General features: G+C 62.3%; 3 protein-coding genes and 1 long non-coding RNA gene across 15 annotated transcripts; 2 read left to right on the top strand and 2 right to left on the bottom strand.

Annotated features, from left to right (window-relative positions):
- Positions 1-1,231: 1,231 nt before the first annotated feature.
- Positions 1,232-7,447, bottom strand: LOC123802804 (uncharacterized). Its single transcript, XR_015727256.1, has 5 exons — positions 6,912-7,447; positions 6,666-6,746; positions 5,965-6,112; positions 3,174-3,437; positions 1,232-2,702 (listed from the first exon to the last, which is right to left on the bottom strand). It is a non-coding gene; the product is annotated as an uncharacterized LOC123802804 (long non-coding RNA).
- Positions 7,448-7,580: 133 nt separating this feature from the next.
- PPP1R26 (protein phosphatase 1 regulatory subunit 26) lies at positions 7,581-16,078 on the top strand. Of its 8 annotated transcripts, none has more exons than XM_045813691.2 (4): positions 7,583-7,700; positions 8,477-8,526; positions 8,862-8,974; positions 10,462-16,078. In XM_045813691.2, exon 4 carries the CDS (start codon positions 10,982-10,984, stop codon positions 14,537-14,539), a length of 3,558 nt encoding a protein of 1,185 aa, XP_045669647.2. In that variant the 5' UTR covers positions 7,583-7,700; positions 8,477-8,526; positions 8,862-8,974; positions 10,462-10,981; the 3' UTR covers positions 14,540-16,078. The 8 variants fall into 8 exon arrangements, with proteins under 8 accessions (XP_045669649.2, XP_045669647.2, XP_087725336.1 ...); XM_045813692.2 differs by having other exon boundaries at positions 7,586-7,700; positions 8,847-8,974; XM_087869210.1 differs by lacking the exon at positions 8,862-8,974.
- A 2,967-nt stretch (positions 16,079-19,045) lies between these two features.
- PIERCE1 (piercer of microtubule wall 1) lies at positions 19,046-22,179 on the bottom strand. 3 transcript variants are annotated; one of them, XM_045813697.2, is made up of 4 exons: positions 22,056-22,179; positions 21,552-21,726; positions 20,533-20,611; positions 19,046-19,464 (listed from the first exon to the last, which is right to left on the bottom strand). In XM_045813697.2, exons 2-4 carry the CDS (start codon positions 21,707-21,709, stop codon positions 19,276-19,278), a joined length of 426 nt encoding a protein of 141 aa, XP_045669653.1. In that variant the 5' UTR covers positions 21,710-21,726; positions 22,056-22,179; the 3' UTR covers positions 19,046-19,275. The 3 variants fall into 3 exon arrangements, with proteins under 3 accessions (XP_045669653.1, XP_045669654.1, XP_087725338.1); XM_045813698.2 differs by lacking the exon at positions 22,056-22,179 and adding an exon at positions 20,774-21,092 and having other exon boundaries at positions 21,552-21,622; XM_087869212.1 differs by lacking the exon at positions 22,056-22,179 and having other exon boundaries at positions 20,533-20,584; positions 21,552-21,808.
- On the top strand, positions 21,963-25,282 carry MRPS2 (mitochondrial ribosomal protein S2). 3 transcript variants are annotated; one of them, XM_087869211.1, is made up of 4 exons: positions 21,963-22,100; positions 22,675-22,800; positions 23,364-23,543; positions 24,153-25,282. In XM_087869211.1, exons 1-4 carry the CDS (start codon positions 22,027-22,029, stop codon positions 24,736-24,738), a joined length of 966 nt encoding a protein of 321 aa, XP_087725337.1. In that variant the 5' UTR covers positions 21,963-22,026; the 3' UTR covers positions 24,739-25,282. The 3 variants fall into 3 exon arrangements, with proteins under 3 accessions (XP_087725337.1, XP_045669650.2, XP_045669651.2); XM_045813694.2 differs by having other exon boundaries at positions 21,969-22,100; positions 23,414-23,543; XM_045813695.2 differs by lacking the exon at positions 21,963-22,100 and adding an exon at positions 22,421-22,517 and having other exon boundaries at positions 23,414-23,543.
- Positions 25,283-25,726: the final 444 nt, after the last annotated feature.

Genomic DNA, 25,726 nt, shown 5'->3' with positions numbered 1-25,726 from the left:
CTTCTGAGCCTGTGTCCGTGCGGAGCCCCTCTCCCAGGTGCCCTCCCGTGGCGCAGGACATTGGGGACAGAAGTGGGACAGCCCACCTGGGCTGTCTGCAGGTGAGCAGAGCACAGGGAGGGGGCGGAAGTCACCGCTGCCCACATTGCTGACGGAACAGCTCATCACTCAGCTGCTGGTCGCGCACGGCCCGGGTGGGGCTTCTCCCCCTCTGGCTCCCAGAGGTTTCACATCTGCCTCCCCTGCTGTCGGGTAATACGGTGGCAGACCCTCCTCCGTGGAGCCCGCAGAACACGGTTCCGGAATGTCCAGCTCCGCACTTGGCTTTTGTAACGGGGCTTGACGGACACGGAGCCGAAGGTACCGGCTGTGTCCTGTCACCCTCGAGCCATCTCCGCAGGGGCCCGGCGCCAGCAGCTTCCTCTCCATCCAGGCGTTGGGGGGGGGTCGGCCAGGTGGACGAGCACACCGGACCCCTGGGTCCCCGGTTATGAAGAATGAGCACGCTCCCGCGTCATACTCCAGCCAGTGGAACCCTGCCCCACCTGGAAGGGACGCGAGGCCTGGACGCCCAGGGCAACCTCGCAAGAGGAATCCCGCCCCACGTGGCGCCTGGCTCCGCATCCACCAGCTCCCTCCTCACCCTCAGCTTCGCGCCGTCTCTGTGCGTGGCCCCCCCCCCCAGAGCTTCCCAGGAGGGGGGGCAATCTTCCCCCCGCTGGCCGGGCACGCCCAGCAGAAATGTGACACGCGTCACATGGTGGGGAAGGTGGGGCCGGGGCCGGGCAGTGTGCGAAGGCGGCCCACCCTAACACGGAGTTCGTCTACACCCGCACACTGACACCTCACACTGTGTCCGCGCCTGATGCAGCCCCGCAGATCCCCACCCGCAGGCAGACCTCTTGAGCCTGTGTCTACACATGAATGACGCTTCTTCAAGTCAGGCACTGGGGGGGGGGGGGGAGGGCACGCCCACATACTCCCAAAATGTGCCGTGGGGGGAGTATTTCTGAAGGTGGTGTTAGTTTGAAGTTAGGGCCTTTGGGAATCAGGAGGGGCCTGGGCTCTCGCTTCTCACTCTCTCTCTCTTTTTTTTTAAGATTTTATTTATTTATTTGAGAGCGAGAGCACGAGACGGGGGAGGGTCGGGGGGAGAAGCAGGCTCCCCGCCGAGCAGGGGGCCCAAGGCAGGACTCAATCCCAGCACCTGAGCTGAAGGCAGAGGCTTAACCGACTGAGCCACCCGGGCGCCCCTCGCTTCTCTCTCCTGAATGGTCACCTTTCCACAAGCTTCAGGTCCTGGACGGGCCTCTGGGGACATAGAGGGCACAGCTCCCCGCACAGCCGCTCCTGCCCCCCCAGCAGCCCCTGCGGGTTGCTACGGTGGACCCAGAGCCCTTTACCAAGCCTGCAGGATCCTTCTTACCATCCCACATCTCAGAAAGGGACTACATGAGTCACGATATAAGTAGACTTCTTTACAGACATAACATTTAAAAAACTTATAAAAATATAAAAAAATATAAATTTTAAATGTAACATTTTCTGTGTTGCCATTCCAGACCTCGGAGATCGTGCGGCCGACTACCTCTCCTTTCTGCCAAAGGAGAGCTGAAATAGAATATTTTCTGTGTACTGCGGAAATTTTTCGAGCCCTGAGCGACGACTGTCTCACGTTCACTCGGACCAGCACGGTGGCCAGGAGCACGAGCAGTCCCACCCCAGGAGGAGTTTTGCCAGAATTTGATTCTTCCATCACGTTCGCCGTCATGTGAATCCGGACTGTTAAAATCCCATTTCAGGTCTTTATATCTAAGCTAGATCTACGTAAATCTTATAACTTCTTGACCCATTTTCAGCAGCTCTTCCACTGGGTGTGGTTTGGATAAAATGTCTGAGGAAGACTGAGCGAGTGGACCAGTCCTGGGCCTGGGCCGCGGACACAGCTGCTGGCCACCCCACAAGATCCAGTAGCTGCTTCCCAAGGAATCAGGTCCCGGATGGGCATGGTGGACGCAGGGCAGCTGCCCGGACACCCAGGGGTCAAGCCCCAGCCCGAAGGACACTCCTGGGCCACGGTCACCCCCTGCGTGGGGGAAGCCCACCTGCAGTGGCCCCTGGGCAAGGGTGCAGAAGCCGGGCCACTCGCCTCCCCCGGGCCGATCCCTGTTGCGTCCACAGCACAGCCCCCCAGCCAGCCCTGCCCCTCGGGGGGCCCGCACTGAGCCCCCACACACGCTTCTTGTGCGGAGGGGCGGCTCCTGTCCTGGAGCTCCTCGGGGGCGTCTGACTGCTGCTGGCCTTTGTCCCTTTTGCCTTTTCTCAGCACGTTTTTCCCAGCTTGGAAGGGCCCCCCATCCCGGCCCCGTGTCCCCAGCCCCGCCGCTCCCAGCACGGCCCCCAGCTGCCAGCAGGCCTCCCGGGCAGAGGACAGGAGCAAACCTGCCAATACCGCCACTAAGGGGCTTCATCCACGCCGTCTGCCGCCAAGAATCAGAGCGGGAAAATCATTTTTCCCTCAAATCTTGACTTGGAAACTGCCCCGCTCCCTCTTGAGTGAATCTGAGGTGACGCGTCCTCGTTTCCCACTTGGGACGCACGGGACCCTCCGGAACGACGGCATCTCATCTCGGGAGGCTTCCGCTGCACTCTCGTGTTGGCCGCCACCTGCTCAACGGGCAAGCTCAGCACCACGTCGGCCCCTGAAATGGCAGGTGATAAACTGGGTAAAATTCACGCCAGGATGAGTCGAGGAACCTGACGCTCCAGACATAAAACTGAACGGGGCCGTGAGAAGCCGCTCCTGAGGTGACGGATTTTGACGGTTGTTCGGAAGAAAGAGAATTTCCGAAGATGGGCCAGAGAGGGCCGAGCCCCCGCCCCTGGCACGGGGAGGGGCACGGGTGCCACGTCACCTGCACACGGCACTCATCCGTGCGCACTGCGTGCCTCGCCCACGTTCTGTATGTATGGAAGCAAAAACACCCCTGACTTCAGAACGAGAAGAGCAGGAGAGCAGTCAGCAGGAACAACGCAACAGCTGGGCGCTGCCCCCCCCCCCCGCAGGCCTGATAGCGGGAGGCTGTCCGGCCACCTGCCAGCGCCCCCACCTGCTCCCCAGGGGCACAAGGGCAGACCTCATTCTTCCCAGCGAGGCTCCCACCCGCACTTACGTCACTGCCCCTGCTGGTGGTCCTTGAGGGTCCTTTGTGTTGATGAGCCAAAAACAGTCTCGGTCGAGACGCCCCTGTATGAACGGTGCGAGCGTGACCTCAGGCCGGCTTCTCAAAGCAGGGCCAGTGCATTTCACATTTCACAGAGGCAGGGACGCAACAGCATGATGAGGGCCTGCCTCCCCCAGGGCCTCCGGGGACGGTCAAAGTTCCTTCAGTTGGGGGTGCCCTCTTTCATTTGAGTTTATGAGACCATCATTCACTCTGTGAAGGGAAACAGATCCGAGTACAGGCCTCCGGCATCTCTACCAGCACGGACTCTGGTCCCCGGGGTCCCCGGCCATCTCCCCGGAGGTGTATGGAGAGTAACAAGAAGTTCCCTCGGGATCCTCTGTGCCTGGGACAGAAGGACAAATGGAAGATGAGAGGGGAGCAGCAGCCACCAGGAGCCCCAAGGCCTGACCAGATACCCTGCCACTGCTGGCCCTGTTCCTACCGTGGCCCTCCCAGAGGAAAGCAAGGCCACGGACTGTCCTTCCGGAAGCGCTGGGCCTGGGCTGAGCAGAGGTCCCTTGGGGGGAGGAAGGAGGACCCCACTATTGCGAGCACAGTGGGGAGGCAGCCTGCGGGCTGACCCTGGAGGACCCAAACCTGCAGCCAGGAGCCCTTTAGAGGGGAAACCCGAGCCCCCAACACCAAAGCTGACACCTCTGAGGACAGGAGAGGTTTTTTGTTCGTTTGTTTTTAAAGATTTATTTGTTTATTTTAGAGAGCTCTTGAGCAAAGGGAGGAGGGGCAGAGAGAGAGGAAGAGAGACTGCCAAGCAGACTCCAGGCTGCACGTACAGCCCGACATGGGGCTCAATCCCACCCTGACATCATGACCTCAGCTGAAACCAGGAGTCGGTCATTTAACTGACTGAGCCACCCAGGCGCCCCAGCGGGAGTTTTGATAAAAAACAGATGCCTCTTCTTGTTCATCCCATTAAGACCCTACAATGTGCAAGAGGTAAAGCTTCCAAAACTTAAAAATACATGTGGGTGCGTGCCCACGTGTGCATGTGCGGGTGTGGGTGTGTGCAGATGTGGGTATGTGCATGCATGTGTGTGTGAATGTGTGTGCATGCATGTGCGTGCGTGTTGGGTGTGTGCATTGTGTGCATGTGGGGGTGTGCGTGTGTGTGTGCATGTGAGGGTGTGTGCATGTGTGTGCATGTGGGGGTGTGCGTGTGTGTGTGTGTGCATGTGTGTGCATGTGGGGGTGTGCGCGTGTGTGTGCATGTGGGGGTGTGCGTGTGTGTGTGTGAATGTGTGTGCATGCATGTGTGTGCATGTGGGGGTGTGTGCATGTGTGTGCATGTGGGGGTGTGCGTGCGTGTGTGGGTGTGTGCATGCATGTATGTGTGTGGGTGTGGGTGTGAATGTGTGTATGCATGTGGTTGCATGTATGTGTATGTGCATGCATGTATATGTGTTGTGGGGGTGTGTGCATACATATATGTACGTGTGTGGGTGTGGGCATGTGTTCGTGCATGTGGGTGGGGGTCCGTGCATGCACGTGTGTGTATGTGTGTGGGAGTGCATGCGTGTGGGGGGGTGTGCATGTATGTGCATGGGTGGGTGTGTGCGTGCATGCGGGTGGGAGGGTGTGTGCATGCGTGTGTGCATGGGGGGTGCGTGCATGTGTGTGTGGGTGCGTGTGTGCATGTGTGTGGGTGTGTGTGTGCCTGTGTGTATGGGGGGGTGCGTGCATGTGTGTGTGGGTGCGTGTGTGCATGTGTGTGGGTGTGTGTGTGCCTGTGTGTATGGGGGGGCGTGCATGCGGGGGGAGGGTCCATAGGTCTGAAGGTCAGGCCTTCAGACAGAAGTGGAGAAAGTGCTCTCCCCTTGAAGACACTGTCTCTTCCCCACCGCAACCTGTCTTCTGAGTTCCCCAGATGAACTCCCGTCCCCCTCGTGTCTTACACAGTTCCCTTACTTTGAAATTGAACCATCAAACTGGTGAACACTTATAAAATCCTGGCGTGGTGAAAGCTACCCTAGGCCTCGTCCTAAAGCCAGAACCCGTAACAGGAAACCTGATAGATTCAGCTGCACGCACATCGAAAATTGGCGTATCACAACGGAACGTGGATTTCAAAGTTAAAAAGACAACTGAAATCGATGTGACGCACCCGAGTGTGCACATGGGAGACTCGGGCGAAGCCCTTGGTGGCAGAGCTCCAGAGTAAGAAAAAGACACAGAGCCCAAGAGGAAGACAAAACACGCTCCGGAACACGCACAGGCAGTCTTCCAAATGGCCCACGGCCAGCGGGAGACAAGGGGCCACGGGGACACGGCGGGGGCACGGCGGGGACACGGCGTCAGTCAGCGCCTCTGGAGGGCACCTTGGTAAATGCAGGGTAGTCTTTGGCCCCGCAGCGTCTGTTCTAGGAATTTACCCCGAGGACATACTCGGGCCACTTCCAAGGACCCACAGCAGCCCCCCACCTCAGTTCCCACCCTGGCCACAGTCCGGAAGCAGGTGGCCCCCCTTCGGACAAATGCTCAGGCCCACACCTGCCTCCCCCTGCGCCGCACGCCTGCGCCTCTCACCTTCCTCCCGCCACGTGGGCATCTCATGCTCTCTCCACGTCCAACAAGGGTGAGCACGGGGCAACATGACCCTTGGAGAGTGAGATCATGGCCACGTACCTTTATCACAGCGTACGGTTACGTTCTAGTTTATTGTTACATTGTTGCTCCCTTCCGGGGCCTAGTTTGTAAACTGAGCGTAATCTCAGGTACGTACCTATGGGGGAGAACGCCGCCTGTAGAGGGATCGGCACTCTCGGTGGTTTCAGGGGCCAGTGGGGGTCCTGGAATGCATCCCCCATGGATGGGGGATGGGGCAGGGCTCCCATATCATCAGACATGTTCATCACAGCACTGTTTAAAAACTGTGAAGAAACATGCTGAATAGTTACAGTCCGTGTATCTGCCTGTGAGGTTGTTAATTACATACATTTTCTCAAACTCTCTGTAATGAATATCACTCTTACAATGAAAAAATACGGTTTATTAAAGGAACTCATAAAGCATTACAACAAGGCTTAAATGGGTTTCTTGACTCTTGACCCCAAATTCCCCAAACTGGCAAGATTAGAAATGCCCCCCCTTCTTAATTCCCTGTGAGAAAAAGCCTCTGGCTTTCATCCTGTCAAACCTCTGGAACTTACTAGACAGGAAACGAAGCCCAGCTCCCCCAGAGGCATCTGGGTGGAGGTCAAGGAGGCCAGCGGGGACGTACAGATGGACAGTCACTGTGTCTTCTTTCCATCTGCCTCTGTCACCAGCGGGGCTCCGACAGAACCGGCCCTGAGACCCCGAGCGGCACCCACAACACACAGGCTGTGAGCAGGGCCCTCTGACACAGGAGGTGTCCCAACCCCACCCCACCCCCACCACCCCCGCCCCCCCCCCAGAAGAGACCGGAAACAGAACCTGACTTACCTTTGGGGCGGCTCAGAAGACCGGCTCCCCTCCCCTTCGCTCACAGGCCACCTGGGATGTCTCTCTAGCACGGGTCTGCTCCTGTTAGAACCAGGCTGCGGGTTTGCACACAAAGCCAGCCACGCAACCCTCCCCCACCCCAGCACAGGACCCCAGCCCCGCAGGCCAGGCCCAGGGCCCGCACTCCCAGGAGCTCAGAGACCGGTTCCTGAGTGACTGAGCCTTGCTTGCCTTGCTCAGTCCTACCTGCCCCGCTCTCCTGGGAGGGATACTGGCCGATCCTCAGCCTCCCGGGTTGCTGATCTCTCAGTCTGGGCGCGGGAGCAACCGGAGACTGAGAAGCAACCGCCAGCCACAGCTGAAGACCCAGCGGCTGGCGGCCTGGGCAGCTTTCCTGGAGAGAAAGCCGGCCCTGGAGCAGACAGCCCGGGGAACGTGGGCTTGAGGGGCCGCGGTGTGGCGGCTTTCAGGGCCGGCTTTCAGTGCATTCAACTTGGAGCTCAGTGCACACTCCGGTCCGGGGGCAGGAGGACCGCGCTGCGGGCTCGGTGCCAGGCACACAGTGGACACTCATGGAGGAACTTCTAGTAACACTGCAGCCGGTCATCACAGCACCGACGTCAGGACGGACCGCCCCTCCGGGCCCCCACCTCCAGCACTCACTGGGCGCGCGCTCCCCGCGCCTCGCCCGCACCCCGGGGGACAGGGCGGCCCCCAGCTCCGGCCCCGCCTCCGGCAGGGCGGGCGGGGGTCACACGTCAGCCACCCCGAACTCCCCGGCGCGGGGGCGCCCCGGGCCCGAGCGAGCCTGGGCGCGCGGGGCGGGACGCGGCGGGGGGGGACTGCGGGGCGCGCGGGGCGCGCGGGGCCGGACGCCGGGCGGAGGGCGAGGGCGGGGGCGCCCCGCAGCCGGCCGGCAGGTGGTCGCGCGCTCGCGGGCGGGGGTCCGGCGGGCCGCGCGCCTCCCCCGGAACTCGGCCGTGCCATTCCCATGATGCCCAGCCACCGGGCACGGCTTCCGGAGCGCGGCCGCCGGTAGGTCCGGGGAGGGGGCGCCGCCGCCGCCGCCCGCGCCCGCCCCGCCCCCCGGCCCCGCGCGGGCCCGCCGCCTCCCCGGTCCTCCCCTCCTCTCCCCACTCCGCCCTCCCCTCCCTCCCCGGGGCGCGCGCGCGCGGGCGGCGGGCCGGGGGCGGCGGCGGGCCGGGGCGGGGCGAGTGCGGCCGGGCCGGGGGGCGGGCGCTCCGGGCCGCCTCCTGGCCCGGGCGGGGGACGCGCCCCCGAGGCGGCCCCGCGTCCCTCGGAGCCGGCAGCTCGGGGCGGGCGGGCCCAGGTGCGCACAGGTGAGGCCCGGCGGCCGGCGCTTCCGGCCTTGCCCGGCTCCCCGCCCCAAGCGCGGCCGCGGGCCCGGCCCTCCGGCGGAAAGGCGGCTCCGCCCCGCGCTCGGCCGCGGCTTCCGGGAGGGTCGCGGGCCCCGGCCGGCCCCCGGTCCCCGCGGCGCCCGGGTCCCCGCGCATCCCCGCCGCAGACCCGGGCGGAGGCCGGCCCCGCCCCGCGGGAGGTGCTCGCGCTCACCTGGCCGGGCGCCCCGGGGCCGGGGACCGCGGGGGCCGGTGTGAGAGCGCAGGGCCAGGAGGGCAGGGAGGGTCTCGCCCCCCCGGGCCCCCTGGCACAGGCGGAGGCCGGGCAGCTTCGCCCAGGGAGAGGTCGTGGCGAGCCGGTAGAGCCTCACCTCCTGGCAGGCCCACGCCCACTTTGGGCTCCCCTGCCCTCCTTGTGGGCCTGGTACCCTGACCCGCATCTCCCTCACCCAGGGGGGAAGCTGCTACCTGAGAGGGACGAACAGGAGCCGAACCGCTTGTTGGTGAGCTGAGAGATGTGTTTGGGGGCATTTGGTGCAGGGAGCCAGACTGTTCAGGTGATAAGCATAAGCAGGAATCAGCCCTCCCCGAGGACTGGTGTCCAGACTGAGATGTCCGTGTGCCCTCCGCTGCTTTGTCAATGTTGGCACCACGTGGCTTTGGGGTGCAGGGCTGGACACCCCCACAGCCACCCTCCACTCCTGTTTCGGGGCTCTGGGGCTGCAGGCCGGCCGTTTGACAAAGCCAGAGCCCCTGGCCGCAGCCCGCAGTTCTCTCCAAGTACAGTTTCAGGGAGTTTTTCACAATGATTCATCTCATGCAGTTGATTGTTTTAAAGACACGAGCCGTCGCCGGAGATTCCCTCTGATTCTTAACCTCAGTCTTGCCTGAGGCGATTTGCCAATTCAGAGCACCGCTCACTGGGAGCCCCGGGAGAGCATGGGGAACATGGTTAGTAGAGACCAGACTTTTTCCTCCTGCCACAAGTTTGCTACCTAGTGTCGGACTTACTGCATCCCCACACCGATGGGCTCATCCCTGGGCCCGTTGTTTAAAGTTGTATTGCTGCTGAAGGAGTTAACGTTCTTGGTTTAGGCTTTGCGGTCCAAGGCCGGTGCGAACATCTCGAGATCTCTGTCATCCTGCCAAGGCAACTCGGATACTGAGCACGGCAAGGTGGGCACAGCCCCCTGGCCGGGGCAGAGGCCCTCTCCCGACCCTTGTCGTCCCCTCTGCTCTGTGACTGGGGACCCTCCCGAGAGGGTGATGTTCCGGGAGAGGCTGTGGGCCGTGGTGGGACGCTGGCGTCCAAGAAGCGGCAGGTAGCTTCACACGCTTCCCCCAGCGTCAGAGCTGTGGCCCGGGATAGTTGTGAATTTGATGTGATTAACTGTCTTTGGTCTGAGGATTAAGTTTTTACAAACTTGAATTTCGAGCCCTTAAATTCATGGTCTTTCTTTCCAAAAAAAAAAAAATCTTTACTAGCTGAAGCTTCAGCCTCTGACCTAGGTGTTTCTGATCCTTACTCTAGTAGTCAAAAGTCTATTGCAAAAGTGGGCAAAGGGTGCTGGGAGGATGAAGACATAATCCTGAAATGCTCTGCAAACATTGGCTGCTAAGTCATCCCACTGAAACGGGCCTTGAGAATTTCAAGGAATTACCATAAATGCTTTTACATTACGGTATCGGTCTTTGGGCACAAAGCCACAGCAGTGAATGCCCTCTGGTTACTTGCTGGTCGCACCTGCTTGGGCACGTCTGTGCCTATGTGGCCGGCCACGCTTTCTTGGAAAGGACTGCGGGGTATAAATATGCGATGATACGCTTGTCAGGACAGAAGCTCCTGGTAGAGGGGGGATCCGTGTTGAAAGCAAAGCCGGTAGGTAGGCCAGTTCCAGCCTACCCGCTGAGGTTGCCAGGGTGGTGACAGCCTCGCGTGGCACTATCGTGGGGTGGAAGTGCGTTTCCCTGTCCCTATAAATGCTGCGGGGCTCTTGCATCTCAACTGCTTTGCATTCCAGTTTGGGGGAGGGGTCTGGGTGGTCAGGAAAGACGGGGAAAACAGGTTAGGAATGAGTGGTTATGTGATGTGTCGTATTTTCCATGTGACTCTACAGTGTGCGCCACGTTCCCCTCTGCAGCCGTGGTCCCTGACCTTTAGGGGAAGGTCTTCAAAGTGTTCCCACAACCAGCCCGGCAACCCTGCTGGTGCAGCCACCTCGGGTCTGAGATCCGGGGCCGGAGTAACCACGCAGGATGGGAAAGGGCGTGGGACAGCGTCTGGGGCAGCTTCTCTGCTAATTAGCAAGACGAGCCCGTGAGACCGCCTGACAGATACACGCTTGACGTTTTTGAATAAAAAGGCTTTAGTGTAACTGACTCAGGACGTTTGGGAAATTATGTTTCAATCGCTCACCTCCCGTCACTTTTTATTTCAGGAGCTCATGTTTCGCATGGAGAACGAAATGACCGGCGAAGCCTCACTAAGCTTAGATTCACACAGCCATTCTTTTGAACCCGCGAGAAGCACGTGCGGCCTTGATCTTGTTGGCATCTCTCGGCAGCCTTTGCCAGAGCTGAAACCGCGCTTCTCTTACAGAGAAGATGGAAGGCCCGAGTAGGAGCGCAGGACGGGAAGGGACGCTGGCGCGTGCTGCTGGCTAAACCCAGCAGCCATGGCTCAGAGCGGTTCCTTCCTCGGTCTCCACCGCTGGCCTCCCGCGGCAGCTGAGTTCCCCGAGGCCTAGGAAGCGTGAGTCACCTGCCCGGTGCCCCGGGCTCACCCGGCGTGCGCCTCTGAGCCGGGCCTCTGGACTCTGGCCCGGCGGGCCGCTTCTCCACGGCCGCGCGTACCAGCAGAGCGGCCTCGCACCAACGTCCTCGCTTTCCTCCCAGGATGTGAAAGGGGCAGAAAAGCAAAGCACTCGCCTCTCTGCACGTCCCTCCCCGTCTGCTAGAATGTTCCTCATGAACGCCCCTCCTGTGGCTGCTCTCCAGTCAAAATGGGAGGCCTTTGGCGCGCCCGGGAGCTTTAGGTTTCCCGGGTGCTTCTCGGAGCCGAAAGAGGGCGTCTCGAGAGCCTCGGTGAGCGCCCAGGTACAGATGCTCATCAGCACGCTGCAGAGCGACCCGGCTGCCCTGGGCATGAGCGATGAGCTGGCCCTGCACAGAAGCCAGAGGGCGGACAAAGGCCGGGACGCCAGGCCGGCCGCCACCCCTGCGTTTGCTGCCTGCGGTCTCGCTGCTGGTTTCGTCCCCTCGAGGGAGGAGGACGCCGCAGACTTTGGCCCCTTGGTGCTGGATTCGGACAGCGACGACTCCGTGGACCGGGACATTGAAGAAGCAATCCAGGAGTACCTAAAGGCCAAGAGTGGGGCGGCCCAGCCGCCTGGGGCCCCGGACGGGGGCAGGCGGTGCAAACCAGAGGTTCCTCTGGGTGGGAGCGCCCCACCTGCCCCATGTCCCCCGAAGTTTGCACCCAGCTCAGGAGGCGCCCCTGGCAGCCGCGTGGGAGCCGGCCAGGACCGGGGCTCCGCCTCTCCGGTTAGCGTGAGCAGTGACGACTCCTTCGAGCAGAGCATCCAGGCGGAGATCGAACAGTTTCTGAACGAGAAAAGACAACACGAGACCCCAAGATGTGATGTTTCCGTGGACACGAAACCAGACCCCGGCGATAACGCAGCCAGATCAGCGCTCAGATCCAGCAAAGAGCCGACGGCCAAGGCACATCGGCAGGAGGTCATAGGAGCCTGCAAGGACTTCATCTTCCGGAAACCTCCCAGGCTAGCAAAGGTGAGCCCACGGCCCCGAGGCCTCAGGTCCAAGGCCACTGCCGAGCCGGAGAGCGCAGACGGCGCTAAGCCGGCCACCGCTGCAGGCCGCCCCGCGGAAGCTCCCCCGAGTAAAGGCGCGGTCAGGAGGAGCGCCGGCCCCGGGCGGAGGGCGAAGCGAGCCAAGAGCGCAGCCCTGGTGTGCAAGGTGTCCGGCTCCAGCAGTGACGATGGCATTGAGGAGGCCATCCAGCTGTACCAGCTGCAGAAAAGGAAGGAGGCGGGCGGAGAGCCGCCGCAGAGAACGCCCCTCGGGGAGGGAAAAGGGCCCGACCCTCCCACACGCAGCACAGGCCACTCCACGAAAGGTGCCTTGCCCGAAACCCACAGGAAAACACCAGGCAGGAAGAAGCCGGTGGCCCTGAAGGCCGTGGAACTCAGCCCAGGTGGCCCTCACCCTGACCACCCCTCCAAGCCACCCAGAGATCCCAGAGCCACCGCAAACGAGCTTGTGGAACGGCCGCCGTGCCGGGCAGACACGTCCGCTGAGCTGATGTGCGCCGAAGCAATCCTGGACATTTCCAAAACCATCCTGCCGGCCCCCGCGGGGGGCAGTGAGAGACCCCTGCCTGCCAGCCCACTCTCCTGCCCCCTAACCGTGCCCTCCCGTTGCGACGGGGACAGCAGCTCCGTGGACAGCAATGATAGCATAGAGCAGGAAATCCGGACGTTCCTGGCTCTGAAGGCTCAGTCAGGGGGTTGGCTGGCCCGAACGGAGAGCTGCCCACAGTCCACACAGAGCCCGGCGCCACCACCTGGCCCCAGGGTCCCCGGCTCTAAAACACTGGGCCTGTCACTGAGCTGCAAAAGGAAACGCAGAGGAGGCAGCCAGGCTGTGCCGCCACCCGCACCCAAGAGGGCGAGAGAGACGGTGCAGGAGGGCGCCCGGGATGCCGACCACAGCCCGGCGAGCACACAGCCCGGCCAGGCCCCCAGGGCGGAAGGCCAGGCCAGGGCCCAGCCCCTCCCCTGCAGGCCGCTTGAGCTGGGTGACCAGCACGGTGGCCCCGATGCCAGGGGCGGTGTGTGGCCCGGTCACGGGAAGGCGGCCCCAGCCAGGAGCACCGGTGAGCGGGGGAGCTCTGAGGACAAGAGCAGCTCCCTGGACAGCGACGAGGACCTGGACACTGCCATTAAGGACCTACTACGGTCCAGGCGGAGGCTGAAGAAGAGGTGGAAGGACCCCAGGGCCACGTGCAAGAGGAAGGTCAGGTTTAGCACCACGGAGCCCCAGTTCTTGGATAAACTAGGGGGCTTCCGGAAAGACTGGAAGGACAGAAGCCCCCACCTGTTGAAAAGCTGCCTCTCGAAGCCCAAAAAAGACAGCAAGGAGAACCTGGGGAAAAAGCCTTTGAGCATCTCCTGCAGAGACACGGACAGAAGCAGGGCGGACGGCGCCAGCCCGGGTGACACGCCCCCAGCTCTCCAGCTCAGGAGAAAAGCCTCCGAAGGGAATCTGTTCTGCCGTGAAGCAGACGCCTGTGAGCTTCCAGCCACAGCCCCCGGCTCCCAGCCTCTGCCCGAGGACAGCAGCTCCGTGGACAGTGACGACAGCATCGAGCTGGAGATTAGGAAGTTCTTGGCTGAAAAGGCCAAGGAGTCCGGGAGCGGCTCAGAAGCCCCAGGAGGGGGCCCAGTCACGCCGGCGATGGGGAGCGCGCCCAGGCCGGAGCTGCCGTGCCGGAAGGTGCCAGCAGCCACCCTGGCCCTTCATCCCGGCGTGTGCACGCGGAGCCAGCGGAGCAGGGGTGATCCTCAGCCAGCCGGAGGCCTGGGGGGCCTGGGGAGAGCCTTCCTTCCGGGCGGGAGGAGCGGCCCCCGCACAGAGCAGGCCTGCCTCCCTGCAGCTGTGGCCAGGCGTGCCAGCGCGGCGGGGACCCTGTCCGCCAAAGGGTCAGCTGCTGGTCGGCGACTGGTTTGCGCTCACAAAGATCAGAGCCCGAGAGGGACCGAGCGTGCCAGGGAACGTGCTCTCAGCTCGCTGCCCACTCGGGCTGAAGCAGGTGCCCGGGCGGAAAGCCCCGGCGTGGCCTTTGCCGTGACCACCCAGGGCCAGAGCCCTCGGACTCGGAAGGTGGGAGCAGATGGACTGGGGAGCCCCCAGCCCGGCCTCGCCCTCCCATGGGCCGACTTCGCCCACCAGAGTCGGCTGCAGAGCACCTGGGCGCTGAGCCCGGAAGGCAGAGAGGCTGCATGGAGAGGGGGCTTCGGGGGCCAGAGAGACCAGGGGCCGGAGGGCCAGGACCCCAAGAAAGGCCTGCCCTTCACGGGCTTCTCCTCGCTGCTGTCCACACAGCTATTCCACTTTGGAAAGAGCGTCTCCTGGGGGGGCAAGCAGGCCAGCGTCTTCAGCCCACCCCTGAGCCTGCCCCTGCAGGGCCCGTCCTTCTCGGCCTTCAGAGAGACCCCAGCTGGCCACAGCCCCGTGTTTGGAAGCTCGCACCTGCTCACAAAGAAGGAGAGGGGACGCTGGCCCGGCCGGAAGCCCCAGACGCCATGCACTCTGCACGCCAGGAGGAACTCGGGCTCCGACGAGGACGTTCTAGACCTGAGGTACAGGCAGAGGGCCATCAGTGGAGGCGACGAGGCCCGGGAGGCCTTGGCCAGTGACTCCAGCGAGCTCAGTGACACCTCCGTGGAGGAGGGCGGCAGCCCCGGGGCCAAGGGCAAAGCCCTCCAGCCGTAAGGATGCTCACTGGCTCCGTCTTCGTGGGAAGCAGAGAGACACACGGGTACCCGTGTGTGCGCGTGACGCTCGCTGTCCCAGGACAGAAACCAGAGGCCGTGCGGTGCTGTCCTGTACATAGTACGTCCGCTGGGGGCGACGGTGTTATTTAATGGATGTGTCCTGGAAAATATGATTTTTGTAGCTTTTTTGTAAATTATTTAAAGTGCTGTAAAAAATATTTTTGGAAAATACAGTTGTTCGATTTTGTAGGGCATGCATCACCGCCGCTTTCTGCGGCGCCGGGCGAGGGTTAGACAAGCAGACCCGTGACCACCGCAGCCGGGCGGAATGACTCTGACTCTGACTCTGACGGTTTGGGTCGACTGCTGCTGGAAGGGGCTGGTCGTGCCTGGGAAGGCAGCGGTCGCCACCCGCCCGCCCCGAGAACCAAGAGCGTCCGCAGAGGTCTCTGCTGGGCAGCACTTGTGACATGAAGGCCCCCGGTCCCGCGAGGCCGGAGCGTGGCTGCCGGACACCACACTTGCGGCCGTGATTGGAAAACTCAAAGCACAAAGGCCAGCGAGCACACGGACTGGCCGTCTCCCGTCGCATGTGGAAATGCCACGTGAGGCCTCGGCGCACATCGGGTCCACACCCGAGCTGGGTGTTTCCCAGCCAGCCTGTGCGATCCCCGCGTGATCCTAACAGCTATTCAATAAAGCTCTTTTTCTATGGGAGCCACTGTTCTCCAGTTTTAGTCACAGCTCCGAAGGGTAACAGACAACGTGTGTTTCCAACATCCTTTTCTTCATCTGGGTGTGGGAATACACAAGGCTCGGGCCACTTGGCCAGTTCTGGTGCACAGACGCCTCTAGAGTCCAGGACGAGGCCAAGCACTCTCCGGGGGCCGGGGCCTCCTCGGGGTGGGCTCGCAGGCCAGCAGACACGCCTGGCGGCTTTCCGAGGGCCTGCCTCTCCCCGCAGGACCGGGGCTGTGCCCTGCGCGGTGCATGGTTGTGGGCAGGACGCCAGGCCTCGCGGTGTGTTGGAGCCGAGCCACGGTGCCTCGTTGGGTAGAGAAGAGCATGGCTCCCGTGCCTTGTGCTCAGAGGCTGCTGTGGAGACAGAAGAGGCGCTGCGTCCCGTGAGGCGGGCCCTCAGCGGTCAGGTGTTGCTGGGCAGCTGTCCCGCAAACTGCCCTCAGTGACCCCGGTCTTTACGATTCGCCACGCAATTTAGCGTGATGGACGTGGAGCAAGGTCAACTCTGCAGCTGAGCTGAGCTGGTGTTCGAACACGCAAGTGAATTTCCTGGGGTTTAGCAGCGCGGCACCCGTGCCCCAGCCCGCCCGGCACCCACACGGGGGCACTTGCCAGCGCCCTTCCGGCTCTTAACTCACTTAGGTGCTTCTGGGAAAAACAGTTCAATTCGTGTAATCCATGCTTTAAATTTTATTTAATTTTTAAAGAGTGCTCTTAACACTTGAAAACAAAAAGCCTGTTTTTGTACATAAAACTGGGTTTTTAAAGCGCTAATAAATCCAGCACTGCTCGCGAATCAGCTGTGCAGCTTGTCTTCCCTGGAGTGGCCTTTGTGGGGCGATGCCAAGAGGGCCCACCGTGCATTTAGCTCTGAGCACCCCTCCCCCTGCCAGTCTCCCCCCAACCCGGCCCCCGTCGCACGTGTCTCCTTCCTGCCTCCCGGGTTCCCGTGGGCACTGCCATTCACACGCGCCTTGTGTTCACACGCGCCTTGCATCCACACGTGCCGGGCATAAGCCTGCTTGTGTCCCTGGACTGCCGGCTCACTCCTGCTTCTGCACCCACACCCTAGGTCAACTCCAGCACACGCTGGGGCCAGCCCCGGGTGCCCCTGCACCCTGTCTGGAAGGGGGGCCGCGGTGGGGTGACCGAGTGGGGCCTGGTGCTGTGGCTGCAAATAGCAGACCCCTGGGAGCGGCTGCACGGGACCCCGGGTGCTCACCCCTCCCCCGTGCAGTTGGAGGGATGATGTGTTACCACGTCAAACTGTGATCCTTGAGGGGCTTCTAACCCTTAAGAAGCTCCCCCTCACTTCCCAGGGAAGGAGGGGTCTGTGTGTCCGGGGCTGGAGGTTCATTCATTTAATACAAAGAAGGGGAGAGGCCTGATGTTCACTAGGCCGTCCTGGGACTCACTGCGTCTTTCTGGAAAGGATGGGCACAGGTGGAGTGGCGGCGGGAGGGGCGGCTAATGTGCGATGCCCACCACCCGCGTCTAGAGAGGGAGGGTCTCCCACAGACGAGGCTCAGAATCTGAATTAGTCAGTGGGTTTCCCAAGCTGAGACACACTTGCGTTGGGAAACCAGGCCCTACCTTTAAAATGCAGCCGCTCACCTGCTCCCATAAAAACATGAAGGTATTACCACCTCGATACCCCGTCCCTCGAAATGAATTTAAGGGCCTGCTTAAGGGACCCACCATCCATGTCTGCAGATCACAGCCAGGTCTGCTCCAGGCGAGGCTGACCGGGAGCACGGAATAGTTTGTTCTTTGCGGAATCTTTGGGGCTGCAGCTCTTCTGTGCTCTGGACAGAGATACTGTCCCGTGTTGACAAATTTCCTATCTGTTTGAAACCATTGATTCTAAGTGACTGTAACTGAAAGGCGACAAGCTACTGAAGACAAGTCTACAGGCGTACGTGGACACGTGTCCAGTGTTCGAAGTCGCTGCTTTCCACCCCACCCACAGCCACATCGAGTGACGAATTAGTGAGGTTCTCCTGAAGCCCTATTTCTCGGTGTTTCGCCTCGTGGTGGGAAAAATCGGCCCCACACAGCCAGGCCTCCTCGGGGGTGAAGACGGGCTTTCCAGGCTGCACAGTGTGGAGGCGCCGTGCTCGCCTCTCTGCTAACTGTTCTGACTGCGGCGAGGACATCGAGGGACGTCAAGACCCAGGTCAGAGAGTGGTGGGGTCCTTCCCACCCCTCAGCCCCCCAGGGGAGGCTGGTGAGAGCCCAGGGCACGTTCCTGCAGCCCTCCGTAAGACCGCCCGTCCATATCCTCTTCTCCCTGCTCCAGGCATGAAGATTCCAGGCAGAAACATGCCGAAAAGGTACATTCACCATCACCAGGGTTCCTGTAGGGCTTGTGTGCAGAGTTGGGGCCGGGACCACGGGGTCTGATGCCCGCAGCCGCGCCTCCTAGGGCGCACCCCAGGGGGGCTCCAACCCTGGACTGCAGGGCTGGGACTCACCCCAGGCAATGATGTGAGCACCGTCCAAAGCCACAGCGGCAGACGGGAGCACGGCCACCCCGCGGCTCCAGGGCCACGGCCCCACAGCCGGCAGCAGGGCTGCGTCCCCCTGTCCCCACCACGGGGCCTCTCGTGCGTGTGTCTCAGACCTGTCACCAGAGCTCAGCACTCACCAGTTTCCACTGGGAGGAAAAATGGTTATTTTGCCCCATAGTGTTGTAGTGTTGTCCTTCCCTGGAGTCGCTAACGTGCTTTTCACAACCGATGAGGAAGGAATTCATTCTTTTCGGTGAGTTTAGAAACTTGTTTAAAAAGGCACTCTTTTTCTCTTTTCAATTTCCACAGACGCTAAACACTGAAGTGTCCTGAGCATTCCCGTATTTTTTGTGACGTGCTCTACAAACTACTTTCCGGACTGATGCCCGGAGAGTCCACTGGTTTCGCCCCTTGGGACGCCACGTAGACCCCGGTCTCAGGCTCCGCATTGCATCTTTCTATCAACAGTATTGATTTTCTCTGGAACCATTTCCATCCCAAATTGGACATTAAGAATGTTGCCAAGACGTTTACTTTTCCACATTAACAATAAAAGCGTTTTAATGAAGAAATAACCAGGCACGGTGTTTAGTTTCTTCTCACTTTCACGGGACTAAAACTTTTGTGAATGAGTTATCACCCGTGGGAGGGAACAATGACTTCGTCTAGACCCCGTGCTTCCCAGGCCTCCTACGATGAACATGCCCCGCTCCCAGGAAGGACGGGGGGAGAGCGAGGTCTGATAGATACCTCCCCTCATTGAGGATCCATGACATCATAGCAAACACAGATCGAGAGCTAGAGAGAAAAGTGTGTAATTCCCTGCCTGCTGGTTTTTTAACTTCGTACTGAAAACTGAAGGCGACCACCAGGGGAGAAGTCCCGCGTACTCATCGCCCCCGCCACAGATCTGGCCTCCCGGGCCCGCCCCTCAGCTGCGGGACATTCGCCAGGACTCCAAGCTGGCCAGCGTGGGTCAGGGACAGTGATGGCGCTCCTGCTGGTCTTCCCTGCGCAGCCCCTGTCCTCGCCCCAGGCGGGACACCCGGCCCTCCCGCCGCGGCCTCGCAGAGTTGGTGCGGATTTCCGCCGGGGCCCTTTAGAACAGAAACCCACTCCATGATTTGTCACAAGTATAAAACGGCTCCCAGGAAAGACACAGGGTGGGCTACCCAGACATTCCTGGCATCAGGCCACGACTCGGGGCCCAGGACGCCCAGGGTCCTGCTCCCTGATCACCAATGAGTCAGGGATTCAGGGTGTGGCAACGTTTTTAATGGAAAGTCAAGCCACGAGCATCTTTTCCATCTTAGACGTAAAACAGAGCAAATAGGGCATTCCAGCCGCATCTGCGTGTTTTTCTAACCCAAAGAGAAAAACCATTTTCAGGGAAAGCAGTGAAGTCTGTACTTTCACAAGTGGGCAAATGATGAGAGATTAGGGGTAGCACTTCAGATCAGCCCTGCTGGCCTCAGGAGGCCCCTCAGTCGCAGATAGACGGCTTGCTGACGTTGTAACTGGGGTGGAAGTTGAACCGGTCGTAGGAGGTGATGTAGTTGTCGGGACCCGTCACAATGCTCTTCTCCATGTAGACATTGAAAGTGTTGTTCCGGAACATTCCACCAGCTGCAAGTTGTCTGGAAAATTTACTCGAATTTGGATAAAACACTTTCTGGAAGTGAAAAGGGACACTTGGATTAATGGGGCGTGGGAAAACCCGAGCTGTCAGCCATGAGGCATTTCTGGAAGAAAAGTAAGAATCTGTAAGAAAATGTCACCTCTGTTCCTAGGACGCAGAGAAGTCAGGGCAGGCAGATGGCCTAGCTCGCCCCAGGCCATCCCAGTTCATACCTGATGTCACAGTGCCTCCGTTCACCCTGGGCAGACAGAAGGATCGTCTACGGACCACCTGGCCCCACGCGACCCCCCGGGCTCTGCTCCTGCCACCCAGGCTGCTAGACAAGCTACCAGACCTCTCTGAACTTCAGTGTCCTCTTCCATAAGAGACATCCATGAGTTTCAACCCTGACTGTGGGTTTGAATCCCTTGTGGAGCTTTAAAACGCCTCTGACGCCCCCGTCCCACCAGCCTGGGAGTGTGGGGGGGCGCTGCCCTTGTGGGCTGAGGCCCCACAATGGGTGGCCCTACTGTGCCGGGTACCCAGGGGATGTTTATGCCAGCCCACCTGGCCCTCCACCTGGGCCCAGGGGGAGCATCAGGAGGGTTTTAGAAGGGGGTTCTAGACCTCCAGACTGGGAAGTCGATCTCAAAAAGGGGGTGGGGACTCCCCTAAGGTGCACCGGTCCCCACATCCACCCATGTGCCTTGTCCCTGTGCCACCTGAGATCTGGGCCAGCACTGCCTCTTCAGGTCACAAGTTCATTAAAAGCAAGTATTATTCCAGAAAGAAAGCGGTTGTTCACTTGTTTGCCCCAGAACTCACTGCCCGAGGTGCCGGAGGTGGTGGTGTCCAAGTGTGAAAGGGGCCGGTGTTGGGGATGTCTTAAGCGTCTACACGCACCTTTATCATCCTTAGAACATTTCATTGCTACACTGCTCGCTCCCTGATTTCTACCCTGCCCTGTTTCGAAAGGATTTGATATGCCCCCTCCCGCTTTGTGACGTTGGAACTTTGGGCCCCTCCCCGCCACGCCCTCATGATGTGTTGCCCTTCTGAGAAATCCAGGCTGGTAGCCCGGTCCTGGAGATGCCCACTGCCACGCGCGCGCTTCCCACGTACCGGCATCTCGTGCACGGTGGGGGCTCTGCTCCCGTAAGCCTGGTTGCTGGTCCTGTACAGCGAGACGGGCTGCTTGGTCCTGGCAGGTGGGAAACACCCTCTATTTTCCGTTCAGTTATTCTAATGCCGCCCAAGCCCCCGTCTTAGAATGTTTGGTTGACGGAGCTCTGTTGGGATGCCACAGGCTGGAAATGCGGCTCCCGTGGGACACAGGTTCAGCCTCCCTGCCTCCTCTGCTCACCTCCACCCCTGCTCTTCCCTGAGGCAGGGCAAAGCCCGAAAGAACTCCTGGATGCAAAATGCAGCCCTCCGCCCTGGCGGGGTCTTGGCACGTGCTGTCATTCCTTGGGTAGATGGATAGGTCGGGAGCAGTGGCTCAGCCTCCACACCCTGCTGCTGGGGGGGGGGGTCCCTCCACTTCTGAGCCCCCGGCAAAAACACGCCTACAGTCTTTAATGCAGACACAGTTTAACTGAGCGGCTATGGTTCACAGGTCAGTTCTGCCTTATGCCACCAGATCTGGGGCAAGACGCTCTCCTTCCACACCCCAGCTGTCTCTCCTGGAAAACAAGGGTGCTAAAGGACCCTGGTCCTCAGGACTGCAGGGGAGACGAGATGAGGGAGGGCAGGGCAGGTGTGGTGAAGGGTTTGCTGCTATGTATGTCTAAGGGTTTGCAGTAAACAGCTCAGCGTTGCCAGATTCTCATTCTGCAGGGCTCCTCTCAGCCTGGAGACAGGAGACTTACCCCCGCATGAAAAAGTGAGGCTGTGCCCAGGAGCGGGTTGGGGGACTTCCTGGCCACCCTGCCCCTCCCTCAGGGACTGGAGGCCCCCCGATGCTGCGCCTGCGGCTTCAGGCACTTTCTCGCTCATTGGGTGCTAACAGCTGACCCCGCGTTCGACTTGGGCTCCAGGGCAGGCTGGGGACCTGGGGACTCGTGCGTCCGGGCCGAGTGACCATAGCCGCCACGCTAGGCCCTGCGCGGGCCAGATGGACCCTGACGGGACTCCGTCCTCACCCGTAGCCCCGAAACCACGCCGGGTTGTTGAACCTGGCCGGCAGGTCCTCGTCCACGCGGTAGTAGTCGCTGGTCCTCTGCGGGGGCTCGGGGGCCGGCGGCGCGGGGGCCGGCGGCTCCGCAGCCACCGCGCACTCTTGGGGGCTCGCCTCGGACATGCGCCTGTGCTCCGGGGCTGCGGTGGGAGACCACGGGAGGCTGCGCGGCGTCCCGTTGCCAGGCGACGGCCGGGTCACCTGACCGGGCGGCCCGGCCTTAAAGGCGCCGCATTGGCCGGCTGGAGGACCGCTGGCCGCTCCTGCGCGGTGGGGTCGTGCGTACGCCCTCCCCCTCCCCCACCCGGTCCCTTACGTGCAGGGGGACCACGGGCCTGGGGCTTCACCGCAAGAGACCCACTCCCAGCTCCGCCGGCCGCTTGCTGCGTGCCTGGGCGCCCGGGTCCCGGACGGCTTGTCCCCCAGCGCCCGGAGTCTAAATGCAGACTCCAGATGCGCCTCATCTTACGGATGCTCCTTGGGAAAGCGGCAGGTTGTGTCGGACTGGCCGGAGGTGAGGACGGCCCCCACGGGGACGGCGGATCGTGCGGGTGCCGGGGCGAGCTAGGGCACAGGGCGGGGGACGCGCTCCCTCACACCCCGCACCGCCCCGCACCCGCCCCGCACCCAGCCTGTCCCTCCGTCCTTGCGTGTCCGTGGCGCCCGGGCAGGCGGCGGGTCGAAGTCGGGCTCACGCACCCCCGGCTGGAGCGCGCGGACCCGGGGGAGGTGCGCGGACCCGGGGGAGGCCCGCGGTCCCCCAGGGCGGGGCCGGAGGCCGAGCCGTAGGGCGCGCAGGGGCACCTCCGGGCCGGCAGGCGGCGCTGCGTCCGGGGCGCTGGCGGCGGCGGCGGAAGGAGCGCGGCGCCTGCCCTGTCCGCCCTCCGCGCCATGGCTCTCGCGGCGACCGTGCCCCGGCTGCTCCGCGCGGGTGAGTGCTCGCCGGTCCCGGGGACGCGGGCGGGAGGCCCGGGGCGGGGGTTCCGGGGGAGCAGCGGGCGGCGGGACCTGCTCCCAGACCTGCGGTCACGCAGCGCCCAGGGCGCGGGGAGCCGGGCGCGCGCGCCACCAGCCTGCTCTCTCCCCAGGTGTCTGGCACAGGCCGCTGCGGCCGCATCTGCTCCAGAGCGCGACCCCGGGGCGGGCCCGGCCGGGCGGCAGGACACTGACAAGCGCCGCGACGCCCGCCGTCAGCGAGCCCGAGGGCAGCACCGGTAATGCAGGCTCCGCTGCGGGCCTGGGGGGTGGAGGGGACGGCGCCTGGCCTCCCCGTTCGGGGCTGAAATCGTCTGCCACGAGGAGTCCCGAGTGCCCTGGCTTTCGCTGTGAAGCCCTGGGGGCGGGGTGTGGGCCCAGGGAAGAAGGGGCAGCTTGCCTCCCTCTCCTGCGCCAGCAGCCCCGCAGGCTCCGGGCGGCGGTCGCCTGCACTTGAAGCGGCGCTGCCCTGCCCTCCGTCAGCCACCGTCATCTGAGGATGGGGCTAAGGCCACCGCGCCCCCGGGGTGACGTTAACACGGGGCTCGGGGCTCGGCTCCTTGGGAGGTGCCCTCTGGACCGCTGAGTCCTCCCTGGACTCCTGATGGGGGGCCTTCCTCTGGTGGCTGGGAGGTACCAGAAGGACCTCAGAAACCAGCTGGGCCCCTCCTTTCTGGGTGAAGACCGGACTGGGGTCGGAACCTGGCTCCCGCCTCCGTCTCCTGGAGCGACCCCGTGGCCCCATCACCTGCATCTGCTGGGCTTCACTGCCCCTCCCTGCCCCCATGTTGCTCCCCTCCAGGGTTGGGAGCTGGGGGGCCACAGACACGGCATCCTCTCCCCCCATCCCAGATGTCAGCGACAAGATCCTCAGTGAGCCCCTGAAGCACTCCGACTTCTTCAACGTCAAGGAGTTGTTTTCTGTGAGAAGTCTCTTCGATGCCCGTGTGCACCTGGGCCACAAAGCAGGCTGTCGGCACAGGTAGCGGACCCCCCGGGCCGGGTGTGGCGGTGCCCATGGGCCCCGAGACCCTCCGGCCTCGGGATCCTTGGGGTCCACGGCCCCTTTTATACTGGCATGCGTCGGTGTGAGTGCAGTCCCATCCCCTTCCAGATGGGGCCACTGAGCCCCAGGGAGAAGCAGGCGCTCGTCCTCAGCCTCCGCTTTGGTCCCCACGCCAGACCTCAGAGGCTCCCGGCTTGGGCAGGGGCAGACCAGCCGCTGGCAGCTCCTGTGAGCTGGGGCAGGGGTCAGGGGCTCCGGGCTTGCAGAGAAGTCTTAACATGCTGCATCGAAGATGTTTTAGAGGGACAGTTGGGAGGCCAGAGAGGAAGGTGGTCGGAGACATCTGGGGGACGGCGATGATGCCCGGCTCCCAGACCCCCACCCCCACCACCTCTTGGCTGTCACTGGACAGGGCTCTCCACTGCTGTCATGGTGGCGGGATTGCATATTGTGCCGATTCGGGGACGGCGTACCCCGGAGGGCGTGGGCCTCGCAGCCCCCGGCCGTCCCCAGAGGGCCCCTGCGGTTGCTGGCCGAGGAGGGCCGCGTGCGCTTGCCCACTCTTACGTGGGGGGTCTCCGGCAGGTTCATGGAGCCCTACATTTTCGGGAGCCGCCTCGGCCAGGACATCATCGACCTGGAACAGACAGCCGCGCACCTACAGCTGGCGTTGAACTTCATGGCCCACGTGGCCTATCGCGGGGGCATCATCCTGTTCGTGGGCCGGAGCCGGCAGTTCTCACACCTGATCGAGACCACGGCCCGGAACTGCGGCGAGTACGCTCACACCCGCTATTTCAAGGGCGGCCTGCTGACCAACGCGCCGCTCCTCCTGGGCCCCACGGTTCGCCTGCCAGACCTCATCATCTTCCTGCACACGCTCAACAACGTCTTTGAGCCCCACGTGGCTGTGAGAGACGCGGCCAAGATGCACATCCCCACGGTGGGCGTCGTGGACACCAACTGCAACCCCTGTCTCATCACCTACCCCGTCCCCGGCAACGACGACTCGCCCCCGTCCGTCCGGCTCTTCTGCAGGCTCTTCCAGACCGCCGTCAACCGGGCCAAGCAGAAGCGGAGGCAGGTGGAGGCCCTGTATCGACTGCAGGGCCCGGAGGGGCCGGGGGCCGGGGGCCGGGGACCGGCTGCCCCTCCTTCCCTGGGAGCCTAGGTCAGGCTGGACGTGGGTCCCTCCCGGGGACGCACCCCCTCCCCTCCTGGAGGAGAGCGGCCGCCAAGCCTGCCTCTAAGCTGGGAGCCCCTCCCCTTCCTTGGCTGTGGTCTTTAGCAGGGTCCCCGTTGCTCTAGGCATCGATTGGGTCCCTGCTGCTGGTAACCTGTCTCGGCAGCTGCCCCGCCCCCCGCCCCGCCGGGCCCCACTTCAGGCCCATGGGCCCCAGTGGGCACACGGAGAGCAGGCAGCCTGTCCAGAGACGACCCTTTGGGAAACACGCTTGTCCTAGAGTCTGAAAAGCCTCACTCACACCTTGAATTTGGTCCTCTGTGTGCCAGGGAGGTACTCAGGCCAGGTCGCTTTTCGTTCCCTGCCAGTTAATGCCAAGGCCGGGCTGCTTCCTCCACAACACAGTTTCTGGGGCTGCTTTGTCACGTGAGGCCGCAGGGCGAGTCCCCCGGAGGATCCCATCTGGGTTGGGATGGGCCAGGCCAAGGGGACAACAGGATCCCCACAGAAATAAAGCTTATGTTTGGACAAATGTGGCTTCCACGGTGTGGTTTATGTGCTTTTGCTCGTGGATGTGGCATTTGTGAAACACCCACGGGGCCCACAGAGCCCATGGTACTCTTAAGCTTCCCGTGCTCGGGCCACTCGGCACTTGGTGGCACGCACGGATTTGTGGGGCCTTCCCTGCAGCACTCATGCTCCTGGAATGAGTGCTCCAGAGAGGCTGGCTGTGAGGAGGCAAGCCCCCTCGAAATCCAAACACGATGTAAAACCACGCTGTGAATGGGAGTTCTGGGACCTGTGCGGGGCCCCCGGGAAGCCGAGAGGGGCAGAGAGCCATGCCAGGCTTCCGAAGCAGGCCGCGGAGGGAGGGGCATCCCAGGCTGGCCCCGGGGCTGCTCAGGTCTGGGCAGGACAGTGAGCGACACGAGGGGAGGCAGACCACACGTGGGACTTGGGATCAGCCCCTGTCCCG

The sequence above is a fragment of the Ursus americanus genome, chromosome 18 (genome assembly GCF_024610735.1).
Source record: "Ursus americanus isolate L20-20 chromosome 18, mUrsAme1.1.p, whole genome shotgun sequence".
Lineage (NCBI taxonomy): Eukaryota > Metazoa > Chordata > Mammalia > Carnivora > Ursidae > Ursus > Ursus americanus.
Note: the sequence above shows the minus strand (reverse complement) of the source record. Positions and strands in the feature narration are given on the sequence as shown.